We start from the raw sequence: 16156 nt of genomic DNA, 5'->3' as shown, positions 1-16156 counted from the left end.
GGACTCTAACAAAGTACATGGTACCAGGAGTGGTGTTTATCTCTCACCCTCTGGCTTGTTTGTGTCCAAGAGTCTAAATTACTTGCTACTGCCCATTCCTCAGTCCGATCAGAAAAATATGAACCAGTGGGGTCTTCTGTGAGGTGTCAAGCTGATAATAACCTCTGCAGCTTATGGTATGGCAGCGGACAGGAGAGCTGACATACCCTCAAAAGCAAACTGCTTCTGCTGATCCTTGAAAATGAGTGTAGAGGAAGAAAAGTATTTGCTGTGGTCAATAGCTATATAATTCCATATGCCAGATGCTGTGCTGATTTTCTCAAATAAAAATACCACATCAGAACAGCAGCTACAATTACAGTCACTAGCTACTTAAGTTTATGATAGTCTACAGCCAGTTTCCAAGATCCTTCTACCTTTTACAAAGACCAAACAGGCAGGTTAAATAGGGGGTCGGGGGGTATGATAGGTATCACCACTCCTGCAATCTTATATTTGAAACGAACATCTTGTTTCTCAACATACTTTCACTTAACTAATTTTAGCATCCATTGATAATTATTACCTGCAAAAATTATCACTGTGGTATTTGGTTAATGGTGATTTTTTATTTCCATCATTGTATCTACATTTATTAACTAGAATTCTTCTGTAGGGAAGAGTTGTCCCTTTATCCCCATTTATTTATTTATCTAGCCATCTATTTATTTATTCCAATTATTTATTTATATCAATATAGACTCATGGATATTTATTTTATTCTGTGTGTTATAATTGATACTATCATTATTTATTTTGTTGCTCAAATTTTCCCAAATTTGGCCACTGGGAGCTCCTTCAAGTTGGCTCCATGTCCTTTCAACATGCCCCCTATTATTTTTTGAGCACTTCCTTGCTTTCTGTCCCCACAAGATATTCCAGGCTTATCTTGTATTTTCCCTGCCCCAGTCTTAGAACAAACCATTTCTCCAAGGAACCCTAGTTCCTTTTTATTAGAGAATGGTGTTTAGAAACAAGATCTCAGCACTGAGTATGCTCAATGTTACTAAGGCCCTGTCAGCTGACAGAGGTAGGAAACATGTTTGTATACACACACATATATAATACACACGTCCTTATTTTATATTTATCTATCTGCATGTGTGTGTGTGTGTGTGTGTGTGTATTCATATATATGAGTTTATACTGATACCTTAGATTCTAATCTAATACCACAGGGTTCATTCTAGACTTCCTCCTTTCCTTATTTGTAACTCCTTTCTCCAACAGTGAGAAACCTGGCTCCTATTATCCACGATATAGTTATTTGCTCAATCTAGTATACACATAAAGTAGTGTCAGAATTGCTAACTCATTCCCTTGTGAAAAATGAATTTACTAACTAGAGTACAGTATCTGTATACAGTTCTTTTTGTCTTTAGCCCTACAATCAAAATACTGTTTTCCACCTTCCCACCACTGCTTCAGGCACCGCTGTTCCTGGAGGAGTTCTTGGCTTGGGGATGGGGTCTCAGGCCTCTACATTACTGCAGGAGGAAGAGCTCGAGGAGATCAAGCAGGAGACTGGCTTTTCCCACAGTCAGATCATCCGACTCTATGACCAGTTCATGAGTCTGGACAAAGGAAAGAATGGGACTCTAAGCTGGGAAGACTTTCAGCAGATTCCAGAACTTGTGATCAACCCACTGGGGGACCGGATCATCAGTGCTTTCTTTCCAGAAGGAGAAGACCAGGTAAACTTCTGTGGATTCATAAGAACTCTGGCTTATTTCAGACCCATTGGCCTTAGTAAAGAGAGCAAAGATGTGAATAGACCAGAACCACTCAACAGCAGAATCAACAAACTGCACTTTGCTTTCAAACTATATGATTTGGATAAAGATAGCAAGATCTCCTGCAGTGAGCTGTTACAGGTGCTACGCATGATGGTTGGAGTGAATATCTCGGAGAAGCAGCTGGGGAGCATCACAGACAGGACCATCCAGGAGACCGATCTGGATGGGGACGGCGCCATATCTTTCTCAGAATTTGTTAAGGTTTTGGAAAAGGCTGACGTAGAACAGAAAATAGGTATCCACTTTCTTGATTAAAGCCTTTGTTCTCTATTATTTAAGAACTGGAACTTGAGAATCCTCCTACCCACCAACCTCACTTGCACCCCATCATCCCCCTCCCCCCGCAAAGTACTACTGCCGTAGCATGGTAACCCCAGATATGTTCTGTCAGCACAAACCTGTCTTTGGTGTAACAAGGCATTACAGAATGGCACACACAGTCTATTTCTTTTCAGTATCCACTCACAGGTTCTCTATTTATAAATATTATCTCCCCCTGTTCTGCTGCTGAATGCCACACATCCATCCAGTCTGAGAAAGCGAGAGGGAATCAGGCCAGGAACCAACCAGCAAGGTCTTTCACTGGGTGTAGACAGTAGCCATACTGCTTCCCTCCAGCTAGGCTTCAGCATGCTCTTTCAACCATTGTCACATATGCTTTGCTCCCTACTTCTCTGTCACCCAATATGCCCCCTTTCACTTGATCCTTCAGTCTCCCTGCTTTTTATTAAGCCTCAAACCCCACTCTGTTCTACTTGGCACCCTAAACTATGGCTGTTAAATATGTTTCGGACTTGGCAGGATAGTTTGGTGGTCTGGCAGTTTTTATCTACCATCACCCTTAAATGGGTCTCTGGGATGTTCCCATCTAGTGTTGTTGGTAACTAACACTTCTCTCAGGAGAATGTGATCATTGCTTGGTGCCCTGCACTCCTCTCTGTCATCATAGGGCTGCTAGATGGAGTTGTTTTTGACAGGTGAATGGTGCAGAGCCAAATCTTCTAGGTGGTTTGCCCAGGTCACTCTACCTGGCCTCTGATTCTCAACATATATACCTATGTGGTTACTCATGTTAGTGCAGTGTTGACTCTTCAGAAAACAGCCAGACACCTGGAAGTTTGCTTAGTTTGGGGGCACCATCACCACCAGAATGGCTGCTCTGACAATATGCTTGGGAACTTTCCCATGGCTTTTTTACCAAGGAGGCTGGACACCCTATAAAACCTCCTGTAGTCACACCTCTGAAGCATGATTTACACCTCAGTATTATGCACACTGGAAGGCTTTTCACTTCACATTTCCAAGCGGAAAGATTAGTATTAAGGAAGTGCCTAATTTACCCAGTCCAAGAGATTTAAAGATTGTCCTCAGTGTCTTGAAGTTTTGCACAAAATTCTCTATGAATTTTATACTTGGCAGATGCTTATGCTGGAAGCCATAGTCAGCTCCTAATACAGGTCCAAAGCACTGAATGTATTGTAGCATGAGCTGCTGATGACATTGGCTTCCTAGCTCCTTCTGTAGACTATTGCTAATCCCTCAGAAACAAGGGGTCTGACATTGGTGGCACAACCTGAGGTGGCATTATAGTTCTTTGAGCAAGCCAGAGCAACTTCTCTGCCAAAGTCAGCTTAGTTTAGACCTCAGTGAATCAAGCTGTTGCCATCCTAACATCTGTCTGTGTGGGTCTATTCATTCATATACCAGCACTTGGCTGACTTTCTCTAACTCATTGCTTGTTGCTTGCTTGCTTCCTTGCTTAAGAAGTCTACCCAAGATGTGCAAGCTATTCTTTAGGAAGGGAATTGCTAAAGAATACCACTGCAAAGGGATGGGGGAGGGGTGGGAAACAGGGAAGTGGCCAGGCTGGATGGCTCAAGTATAAATGAACTTGGCCCTTGGGAACAGCCTTTTTACTATAAACTGTTTATGTTTGGTTCCCAGCCATGCCCAAACATCTCACTCTTTAAGTCCTTTACCAGTCTAAAGCTATGTTTTCTGTGGTGAATTAAAGAAGAGGCTGAGTTGCTATCTGAAAATGTGGATTAGGAGAAGTTTGTTCCAGTTTCTTCTCTCTGCAGCCCAGATCCACGGTAGCCTCATGTACCAAAGAAATGATCTAAACTTAACAGGAGACAAATGCATATGTCTCTAGCTATAGAATTTTAGAATCCAGGAGCAGAAAGGGAGATGTTTTATCTTCCAAGGGGTCCTTTCCCTGAAATCACCTCCTTTGCCACTTTTGATGAACAAGGACTCCCAGATGGCCTTTAATTAGGGGACACCCTTGAATTTTCAAATGACAGAGGGTTTTGTTAAGCTAAATTGGCTTGTCCAGTTTCCTGTGAGTTCTTCTTGGAGAAGTTCTGGTGTAAAATTAAATGTCAAGAAACCAAGTGCTCCCTCATTCCACTTGCAGGTGCTGTGAGGTTACTTTGGATCCATCACCAGAGGTCTGCAGACAGATGACACTTTTTCCTTTGAAAATTTAAAATATCTCATGGCGCTCTTAAGAGTTTCCTGCAGTGCCCTGGGGCGCCTCAGCACATTTGGGAACCACGGGTATATAGCCTTCCCCCTTGTTTTTCCTGTGCGTGTGTGTAAATACACATATACGCTCATAGATTTTTTTTGAGATCATACCTTACACAGTTTTATAAACTGCTTAAGAAAACACTGGTGGTAAAGCATGTATGTTTTTCCATGTCATTAAATATTCTTCTATAATACTAATTTTAATACTATATTCTGTCCTATGGCTATACCAGGATTCATTAAAATAAGCCCCTATTGTTGGACATTTAGGATGTTTATACTTATTTTTCCTGTTGTAAACAGTGCTTTGATAACCATCCTAGTGAATAAATCTTTGCATACACTCTGATTATTGGCTTGGGGTAAATTCCTAGATGTAGATTTACTGAATCAAAGGGCATGAGTATCTTAGAGTTTTGATAATTGCCCTCCAGAAAGGGTGTGACAATCTATATTTCCTCTAGTCTCATATGTGAGTATATAGTATAGTCTTTTCATTTGATGGTAAGAGTCTTAGTATAAGTGATTGTGAATATAGATTCAGAAATTCCGGTATTTCAGGCACTGTACTGGACACTGTCTCACACACACACACACACACATATATATTTAATATTATTTACATAATATCGTATTAAGTCTTCTTAACAACCTTGTAAAGTTGAAATTATTACCCTTATATTATAGGTAAAGAAAATAGGCCTCAGAAAGATAAAATAACTTTTTCCAAATCACAAAGCCAGTAGATTGTAGAGCTGGGATTTAAATCCAGTTAGACCTATGATCTTATCACTGTATCACAGATGTCTCAGGGACTTGATTGCATAACAATGACAACAGTAATGTCTAATACTTATTAAGTGCTTATCATGCATCAGGCACTGTTTGCATGTATTAACACATTCAATCCTCCTGCTAAACCTATGAGATAGCTACTGTTATCTCTGAGGCACTGAAACCAGTAACTTGTCCAGGGTCACACAGATAGCAAGTGGCAGAGCTAGGATCCCAACCCAGGCAGTTTGGCTTCACAGTCCATGCCTTAAAGACTAAGGCACAGCGTGATAGCCTGCAGAGTTGTGGAAGATTGTATGTAAGAATCTCATTAGAAATGCTTTTTTTAAAGGAAAGAAAAAATGGCTTAACTAAGTCTCTTAGATGAACGAAGGACAGTTGCTGTGTAACAAAATGTCTAGCCAGCAATTTGGCTGCAAATTTCCTATCACTATACCTGAAGTCTTTCTTCTTGCAGCAATATACAGCCCTTGTAAGCTTAATGCATAGAACTGTGTTGTATTCTGAGGGATAACCTGGATAGAAAATCTTCTAATGAACTTAGTGACCCCAACTCAATTGAACAAATGAAATAATTAAAAATTTCCCCAAGTTACTTGGTATTTCTTTCTGCATTATCATTTGAGGGGCACAGTTTCCAAAATCTACGTAAATAAGTATGATCTAGAGTCCTCTCTTGTTGATGTTTGTTGGGTAAATGAAGCACCCTCATTCCTATTCATTATTTTAAGCCTTTTCCTATAGTCTTTCTTTGGTGGTGGCTGTTACTTGCTGTCGAGTTGATTCCGACTCATGGCAACCCCGTGTGTGCAGAGTAGAACTGCTCCATAGGGTTTTCAAGACTGTGACCTTTCGGAAGCAGATTGCTAGGCCTGCCCTTTGAGGTGCCTCTGGGTAGGTCTGAACTGCCAGCGTTTTGGCTAGTAGTCGAGTGTGTCTGTTTGTGCCACCCAGGGACTAGTTAGCCATTATTAAAAATTATGCAGATTATGACAAATGGTTATATTTTTATATCATTCTTGTAAGAGTTCTAAATTCTCCTCCCCTCCCCCCCTAAAAAACCTCAACTTAATGAGCCACAAAACATGAATCGGAAAAATATTTTTAGCATTTTTATGCAGAAAATGCCTCATTAAAAGCAGATACTTCAGCAAGCTGATTTGAGCTTAATAAGAACTTGTACTGAGTAGGGGCCTTGGTGACAAATCACTAGCATGTACAACTGCTCTATATAAAGAACTAGAAAGTCTTAAGAGGCTGTGACCTCTTTCTTATCCTTGAGCTGCCACATTGCAGCTGTGTAGTGATTGCAACGTGGTAGTTAGTATACACTTGGTGATCAGTAAAGGACATGGTACCTACCATCCAGTTGCAAGTAGAAAAAATGTCAATATATTATCCAATATCGCTCAGTGCTTGATCTGGATATGTTATGTGGATTCATTTAGATGAATTCTTTTGTTTTTAGCTGGATGTTTGGCAACATGTGACCCAAATAGTCTTCACATATTTTGCATATGTCAAAGCCATAAGGGTGGAGGGTTTGTCATCATACATACCAATTCAATTTCAAATGAAAACCTCAGCTTGTATTCGCACTGTTGTAACTTCTTTAGACTTAGGGCCTCAAGCCAGAAAGGCAACCGAGCAGGAGTGCAGACATTCAGGAAGGCAGTGTGGGCTGACTTGGTCACAGAAACCACAGCCCCTCCCTTCAACAGTGCCCTACTCACATGCGCTAAGTGCTCACTGTCCCCACTGAGGCCCCAGAATGCAATCCTGGGCTGATGGGTTTGCAGGAGTTCCCAGCTGGGCTCAGCTTTCTCCCATGTGATCCATACTTGGGGACCCTGGCAAAGTTACAGCCACACCCACCCAGGCAAGGCTGAAACCACCAGTGGTTATGACACCACTGTGGCACTAAGTTACCCTGCAGAAGTAACCTCCTTTATAGAATGGGAAAGTCTGAAATGATGAGATGATTCTTCTTCAAATGGAATTTTCTTACATCATTTAAATTCTTTCACAACTGCCTTGAAGAGATTTCCCAGCTCACCCACACCGAGTCAGCCACCTCTGTCACTTGAGTAGTAATAAGAATAGTGCTCATAGTAGTTAACATTTATTGAGGTTAACCACTGCGCTACCAGGGCTCCTTCGTTTTGGGTTTTTTTTTTTTTTTTTTGGGTATCCTGTACTAAGCTCTTTACCTGCTTTTGAGTTAATCCTCAAACTCTTTAAGTTAGGTATTATTATTATCCCCATATTACAAATGAGGGAACTGAGGGCAAAAAAGGTTAAGGTCGGCAGTTCAAACCGACCAGCCGCTCTGTGGGAGAAAGGTGTGGCAGTCTGCTTCCATAAAGATTACAGCCTTGGAAGCCCAATGGGGCAGTTCTACTCTGTCCTATAGGGTCACTATGAGTCAGAATTGACTCGATGGCAACGGGTAACCTACTCTAAATCTTTCAGCTTGTACGTAGAAGAGCTAGGATTTGAAGCTAGATTTTTTTGTTCTGATTTTAGAGTCCTTAATTTTTACTGCTTTACTGCATTGTGCAATCAGTTAACTAAAAAATGTATCAGCATCCCCATTCTATTCCAGAAAAAGAGGCATTCCTTTCAGGAATGAAAAGGGAAAAACTAAGCTTGTTCCCAGATGACCATGATGTGGTCTCTCAGCTGACCCAGCCTCCCTCACTGGGAGGAGGGAAGCTGACTCCCAATACAAACTCATGTGATGGGGGCAAGAGTTCCTGACAAGTGAATACAGGGCTGCAGCTGGCCACTGAGCTTACCGTTAGGAAGTGACGCTCCTTCGCTTCGCGCCTCCTCTGGCTGTGAGCTGGTGGGTAGGCCGGCAGTGGAGGCGCAGCCACAGAAAGCGGAGCAGCGGCTCTCTGCTCTCGGCGATCGCTCCGGCTCCGGTGTTCTGGCGGGGCAAAAAAAAGTAGTGAGACTGAAATACACTTGTCGTTTTCAATTTTTCTTTCCCCCTGGGGAATATTAGCAAAAGGTTGTAAAAAAGTGAGTTTTAGCTAATCTAGCTAATTTGTATACCAAAAAATGTTTTCAGAATGATTCCTAACAACTGTAACTTAATATTAAGTTGGACAAATACATTTCAGTGGGTTTACCTCATAATCTTTGTATAAGATGGCTCACTTCTGAGTTTCAGAAGAAGTCTATTTCTTAGCGTGCCTCATTTCAAAACAACATGAGCAAAAGAAAGAAAGAAGAAAGGAACAAAGAAAGAACATAAGAAAGAAAGAGAAAGGAAGAAAGAACAAAACATTCCAAAACAACTGGTGGAAGATGTGCTGACGTCAGTGCTGGAGCAGAAAGCAGGTCCAGCCTCTCCAGAGCCATCCAGAGAAGCCTGAGATCAAGGTCCGCAGCCATCCAGTGGGGTGCTGGAGTCAGCTCACACTGGCTCCAGAGAGCTGATTGCTATGTATTCAAGAATTTTGTAAGCCAGTTGTTAAAGTGTTGGTAGCTTGAAATCCGCCATAGTGGGAGTATTTATATCACAGCAATTGGCAAATGCAACACATCAGGGCTTTTATTTATTTTTATAATTTATTTTTTTCCAGAGAGCTGGTTGATCCACACACCACTGCAACTATCTAAGCTCTGTCACCCATGAAACTCTGAGGACTTTGAAATTCTGGGCTCCTAGAGCAAGTAAAGTCATCCCAACGATAGTAGCTGTCTGATTTAGGAACAAAGCTACCATCGGAGAAGAGCTAAGAAATATCCACATGTGGGATGAAGTGGCCCTGACTTCCTAACAAGGATCACTGAGACCCCAAGAACACAATTTGGCATTTTGGGCATCTCAGTGAGCCCCAAAGTACACCCTGCTGAACACACTGGCCACACCAAAGGCCACTTTACCTGCCAAAATCCAGCCCACGCTCATGCCGAGGGCCTGAAATCTCTAGCGACACCCTCATGAGCACGGTACAAATTTGTGCAGCAGATTTGCAAATCTGTCCTTCTGTTATTTAAAATCCCTGTTACTCAGTATAGAAACCCTGGTGGCACAGTAGTTAAGAGCTACAGCTGCTAACCAAAAGGTTGGCAGTTCAAATCCACCAGCCACTCCTTGGAAACCCTATGGGGCAGTTCTACTCTGTCCTGTAGGGTCGCTATGAGTTGGAATTGACTCGACAGCAACGGGTTTGGTTTTTATTACTCAGTACATCTGCAGTAATCATCATAAGGCTCCATATGTATTGAGCAATTGGGATGTGCCAGAGACACTTCGCTAAAAATGTGAAGTGTGTCAACAAGCCCACGAAGTAGGCACTGATGCTGCCTCTCTTTGCAGATGCCTAAACAGGCTCAGGGGTAGTGAGTAACTTGCCAAGCCATCAGTGGCACAGACTTGTCTGCAGTGTCATGCTCTTACCACTGCTTCTGCCTCAAGGCACTGTAAGTGCCTGACACACCTTCTCATTCATCTGAACAAGACTGCCTTGGGTCGGATAGTATTTGATTATAGTTATATGTTTGTGCTATGCTGTTCTAAGAAAAAAAAATCCCATTGCCATCGAGTTGATTCTAACTCATAGTGACCCTATAGGACAGAGTAGGAAACCCTGGTTTCCAAGGAGCACCTGGTGGGTTCGAACTGCTGACCTTTTGGTTAGCAGCTGAGCTCTTAACCACTGTGCCACCAGGACTCCATGTCGTTGCTAGGTGCCGTCAAGTCAGTTCTGACTCATAGTGACCCTATTTACAACAGAACAAACGCTACCCGGTTTCGCGCCATCCTCGCAATCATTGCTATGTTTGAGCCCATTATTGCAGCCGCTGTGTCAGTCCATCTCGTTGAGAGTCTTCTTCGTTTTTGCTGACTCTCTGCTTTACCAAGCATGATGTCCTTCTCCAGGGACTGGTCCCTCCTGATAACATGCCCAAGGTATGTGAGACAAAGTCTTGCCATCCTTGCTTCTAATAGGCATTCTGGCTGTACTTCTTCCAAGACAGATTTGTTCATTCTTCTGGCAGTCCACGGTATATTCAATATTCTTTGCCAACACCGTAATGCATAGGCATCGATTCTTCTTCCAAGGTCCTATTGCTTGTTCTCGACTGGCCTCCCCAATGCCAACCCCTTTCCTCTTTGCTTTATTTAGTGTGCTGTCTCCTGAACTATAACCAAGCACTCTTGAGCTTCCCGATTATTCTCCATGTCTGATTTGACTGTCTGTGGGCCTCACTGCCTGACCTTTGCTGACTTGTTGAGACAAATGTCTTCCTTGTCAAAGTGCCATCCTGTGGTCTATGCCCAGGGCTGCCCTCATTTTACTCTACAAGCAAACCGTGGGCTTTTCTAAATGGGCAGGGCAAGTAAAAGCTTTTGTATTCTGAAATGCATAAAGAAGAGTAGTATACAAGTGCCATTGGTTAGGATGAGGTGGAAGGAAGGGAGGAGTCATAAGGGAGACATCAGTTCAGTTTTCTGTTCAATTGCTTCCCTCCCACACTTTCTCAGATATATTTCCCTCATCTGTGCTAGGCTAGGGGTAGGCAGGCTAGGTTAATAGAATATATATATTTTATGCTGGTGGGATGGGTGGAACATTGGTTTACTAGAATCTGAAACTGCAGTAGTATCTTGGTCCATATTTCATTGGACCAAGTAAACTTAAATTCCAGCCCTGAAACTTGAAAAGGAAGGAAATATAAAATATAACTCTTTTCAGTCACTTATTAATTTCTCTCTCCCTGTCTTACAAACATACATGAACGATGGCCACGTGTAAAGGCATTATTGGCTCTAAGCACTAAAGAATTGCTAAGGAAAAGGGAAAAAGAATAAAAGAAATCAAATTCTAAATAGCTTGAAATCCATTTCAGTGCTACTTCCTCCAGGGAGCCTTCCCTGAAGTTCCATGCCATGTTTAGGTACCTTTCCTCTGTGCTCCCATATCACTGTGTTGAAATTACCTGGTTACTTGTCTACCTCCCTCACTAGACCAGGAATTCCTTGTGGGCAGGGACTAGATTTGATTGCTGTTTGAATTATGGGTCTAGGCTGGCCCTCAGTACCGTTTGTTGAGGGGTGTGCTATTGAGCAGATCTTGAAGATAACCAATTTCTAGGGACTAATCTCTCAGTCCTCTGACTCCTTCCTTGGAGCCTCCTCTCCGAAAGGAGCACAGAGCTGCTGCCACCTCAGCCTCACGTGTCTGTGCTTCATTATCCTTCCTCTTGGTGGAAGCTGGCATTTCCCAGCTGTCCAAATAGACTGCACACAGGGACGCTTACTGTGGCATTTGCTGAGCAAGGCAGTTGGATGATAAGCCAAACCCATTGCCGTCGAGTCGATTCTGACTCATAGCAACCCTGTAGGACAGAGTAGAACTGCCTCATAGGGTTTCCAAGGCTGTAATCTTTATGGGAGCAGACTGCTACATCTGGTGGGTTTGAACCACTGACCTTTCGGTTAGCAGCTGAGCTCTTAACCACTGCGCCACTAGGGCTCCTTAAAAAAAAAAAATTTCCGTCGAGTCCGACTCATAGCAACCCTATAGGATGGAGTAGAACTGCCCCATAGAGTTTCCAAGGAGCGCCTGGTGGATTTGAACTGCCAACTTTTTGGTTAGCAGATGTAGCTCGTAACCACTACACCACCAGAGTTTCCAGGGCTCGCTAGGTAAACAATAAAAAACCCATTGCCATTGAGTCGATTCTGACTCATAGTGACCCTACAGGACAGAGTAGAACTGCCCCATAGGGTTTCCAAGGAGCAGCTGGTGGATGTGAACTGCCAACCTTTTGGTTATCAGCCGAGCTCTTAACCACTGTGCCACCAGGGCTCCAGTTGAATGATAAAAAAAAACAAACCAAACCCATTGCCACTGAGTCGATTCCAACTCATAGCGACCCTATAGGACAGAGTAGAACTGCCCCACAGGATTTCCAAGGTGCACCTGATAGATTTGAACTGCTGACTTTTGGGTTAGCAGCCGTAGCTCTTAACCACCACTACACCACCAGGGTTTCCATAGTTCAATGATAGGCCGGTGTTATTCATGGCCACCAGATGGCAGAAGTGGATTATTCTGACAAATACGCTGCCTAAACTACTATGTTCTTGGACAAGGTTAAAAAAAAAAGTCACTTTCTAATTTTAATTCTACAGTGCATGTTTTTAATTCTGTGATGCCTGTAATTCCTGTTTATGGCTCTCTGCAGTGCTATTAAAACTACTACACCCAAGATTTGCTATTGAGCCAACCACAAGCAAGTTAGTCTGTGGAGGGCAAGGCTCAACTCTGCTGCCTTCCTGCCAAACCCCAGGAGGCCCCGTGTCCCTCTTTCAGCCCCAGGAGGAAGTTCAAGGAAAATTGATATTGGTACTTGCTGTTCTTCAGTTCTGCCATTAAGTCCAAACCTGACAAAGCAGTGAAATGTGATAGCTTATGAGCAGCTTAGTGTTATCTGGTTGACTCTCTCAAAATCTAATCAGAGATGACTTCTTAATAATAATAAAGGGATAAAAATAATTATGTCTAAAGGGCTAACATTGCTCAAGCTCTCTAATGATGGGATAAGACAAAGCATTTAGTGAGAATTATCAGATTCCTCTGTAGTCATCCCGTTCCCTCAGTGCTTAACCAGTTTTCTGCAGTATTTGCTTCAGTTCCACAAACATTCATTGAGGACCTACTATGCGTCAGGTTCATGCTAAGTGTTTTGAAAAAAAAAGTAATAAGATATAATCCTTACCCTTGAGTTGCTCCTGGATTAATGGTGGAAGACAGTCCCTTAAGTGGTTAGTAATAAGAACACCCAGAAAATTATGGGAAGGGCACCTGATCAGATTGTAGAGGAAAGGGGAAAGTGTTAAGGAGGAATTTCAAGAAGGAGGTTTACACTAGCAGTTTGTTAAAGAAGAACTCTGTAGCCAACTCTAAAACTGAAGGGACTAACAAATATGCTAATGAGCCCTGGTGGCTTAGTGGTTAAAGTGTTTGGCTGCTAACCGAAAGGTTGGCGGTTCGAACCCACCAGCCCCTTTGAGGGAGAAAGATGTGTCAGTCTGTTTCTGTAAAGATTATAGCCTTGGAAACCCTATCAGGCAGTTCTACTCTGTCCTGTAGGGTTGCTATGAGTCAGAATCAACTGGACGGCAAGACGTTTGGTTTTTGGTTTTAATAAGTGTGCCAGAGATACTTCTAGGGGGCTACTGATCATAATGTTTCATTTTCATAATATCACAGTGTCTGCCATTAATAACCAAGGAAAATGCTTTAGAAACAGTTGCTTAAGTGTTATTAGTAGGTTAGCTCTTTCATTAAAAGGGAAAAAGACTAGCCATAGGGGAAAAGGCAGAAGTCATACATATGTAGAAGAAAATAAAATGAAAACAACATTTATCATTTTGTTTCTCCATCTTGATAATGACATTCAAATATTTTATTTGAATTTCAATACTTTTGCAAAATATCACTTCTTAAAAGAGTTTAGGAATTTTGGAACAAAGACATGGAATATGCAGGCACCATCTGTCTCCGTAGCAAAAACCTAAAGGCCAAGAAACCTGGCATGTCAACTTCTCATACCCAATTCAGGGGGCTCTAAAAAGACGATGCTAATTTTTAATCCCCTTGTCCTAATTAGCCAAGGACAGAAGCCATCCTACAATGCACAGGATGATCTTGAACAATGAAGTGTCCCAGGTCCCACATAATATTCAAATGTCCCATCAGACATTCATGTAGGGGAAAAGCCTAGAACTTTTTTTTTATTTAGTATTTTGTTATTTTATTTAATTACATTGTTACTAGGAGAGGGATGCATATATTCAAAAGTCCCTTCAGAAGTTAAAGAAAATCTAAAGCACAATTTTTTAAAAAGTCTTGTGATGCTGCATATTTATTCAAAAAGAAAGAAAAATGCTCTTGATTTAGAGATGCTGGTTAGCTGATTATCCTCCATCTTCTCTGAACTATTGATTCCACACTTCTTCCCCCCCCTGCCTTTTTAAAAAATTTTTCCCATACAAAAATTTATACATACATTGTTATGTGACTCTCATTGCTCTCCCCATACTGTGACAGCACACTCCTCCTTTCGACTCCTGATTCCCCATGTCCATTCAACGAGCTCTTAACCCTCACTGCCTTCCCATCTCACCTCTGGACAGAAGCTACCCGTTTAGTCTCTTGTATCTACTTGAGCTAAGAGGTACAACTTCACAAGTATCACTTTATGTCCCACAGTCCAGTCTAATCTCTGTCTGAAGAGTTGGCCTGGGAAATTGTTTTAGTTCTGGGCTGATAAAGAATCCAGGGGCCATGCTTTCCGGGATTCCTCCAGTCTCAGTCAGACCATTAAGTCTGGTCTTCTTCCTAGAATTTGAGTTCTGCACCCCATCTTTCTCCTGCTCCATCTGGGGCTCTCTGTTGTGTTCCCTGTCAGGGCAGTCATTCATTGGTGGTAGCCGGGCACCATCTACTTCTTCTGGTCTCAGGCTGATGAAGTCTCTGGTTTATGTGGCCCTTTCTGTCTCTTGGGCTAATACTTTCCTTGTGTCTTTGGTGTTCTTCATTCTCCTTTACTCCAGGTGGTTGGGACCAATTGATGCATCTTAGATGGCTACTTGCAAGCTTTTAAGACCCCAGATGCCACTCACCAAAGTAGGATGCAGAACATTTTCTTAATAAGGTTTATGCGAATTGACCTAGATGTTCCCTGAAAGCATGGTCCCCAAACCCCTACCCCTGCTACTCTGTCCTTCAAAGTGTTTGATTGTATTCAGGAAACTTCTTAGCTTTGGTTTAGTCCAGTTGTGCTGACTTCCCCTGTAATGAGTGCTGTCCTTCCCTTCACCTAAGGTAATTCTTATCTACTATCTAGTCAGTGAGTAACCCTCACCTTCCCTCCCAACCCTCGTAACCATACAAGAATGTTTTCTTCTGTGTTTAAACCTTTTCTTGAGTTCTTATAATAGTGGTCTTATGCAATATTTGTCCTTCTGTGACTGACTAAATTCACTCAGCAAAATGACCTCCAGCTTCCTCCATGTTATGTTTCACAGCTTCATCATTGTTCTTTATCGTATTCCATTGTGTGGATATACCATAATTTGTTTATCCATTCATCCGTTGTTGGGTACCTAGGTTGTTTCCATCTTTTTGCTATTGTGAACAGTGCTGCAATGAACATGGGTGTGCATATATCTATTCGTGTGACGGCTTTTATTTCTCTAGGATATATTCCATGGAGCAGGATAGCTGTATGTATGGTACTTCTATTTCTAACATTTTAAGGAAGTGCCAAATCGATTTCCAAAGTGGTTGTACCATTTTACATTCTCACCAACAGTGTATAAGTGTTCCAGTCTCTCCACAACCTCTCCAGCATTTATTGTTTTGTGTTTTTTTGGATTAATGCTAGCCTTGTTGGGGTGAGATGATATCTCATTGTAGTTTTGATCTGCATTTCTCTAATGGCTAATGATCATGGGAATTTCTTCATGTGTCTGTTAGCCGCCTGAATATCTTCTTTGGCAAAGTGCTTGTTCATATCCTTTGCCCATTTTTTAGTTGGGTTATTTGTCTTTTTGTTGTTGAGATTTTGCAGTATCTTATAGATTTTAGAGATTAGACCCTGATTGGATTGGTCGTAGCCAAAAATTTCCAGTCTGTAGGTTGTCTTTTGACTCTTTTGGTGAAGTCTTTTGATGAACATAAGTGTTTGATTTTTAGGAGCTCCCATTTATCTGGTCTCTCTTCTGGTGCTTGTGCATTGTTACTTATAGTTCGTATTGTGTTTATGCAACGTGTTAGGGCTCCTAGCATTGTCCCTATTTTTTCTTCCATGATCTTTATCGCTTTCAATTTTATATTTATTTTGATCCATTTTGAGTTAGTTTTTGTGCATAGTGTGAGGTATGGGTCTTGTTTCAGTTTTTTGCAGATGGATATCCAGTTATGCCAGCACCATTTGTTAAAGAGACTGTCTTTTCCCCA

The 16156-nt window shown here is 42.0% G+C and overlaps 1 protein-coding gene and 1 pseudogene across 1 annotated transcript in view; one reads left to right on the top strand and one right to left on the bottom strand.

The window, feature by feature from the left end:
• Positions 1-16156, bottom strand: part of NHS (NHS actin remodeling regulator) — a 388389-nt gene that overhangs the window by 26055 nt on the left and 346178 nt on the right. Inside the window, exon 6 of the mRNA XM_012557402.1 lies at positions 7964-8097. Within this exon, the coding sequence (XP_012412856.1) occupies positions 7964-8097 (134 nt within the window). The remainder of the gene's footprint in view (positions 1-7963; positions 8098-16156) is intronic.
• Positions 1503-2090, top strand: LOC105756625 (calcineurin B homologous protein 1 pseudogene; annotated as a pseudogene).

This window comes from Trichechus manatus, unplaced genomic scaffold (assembly GCF_000243295.1).
Source record: "Trichechus manatus latirostris isolate Lorelei unplaced genomic scaffold, TriManLat1.0 scaffold00100, whole genome shotgun sequence".
NCBI lineage: Eukaryota > Metazoa > Chordata > Mammalia > Sirenia > Trichechidae > Trichechus > Trichechus manatus.
The sequence above is the reverse complement of the archived record's forward strand: the minus strand, read 5'-3'. Positions and strand labels throughout refer to the sequence as shown.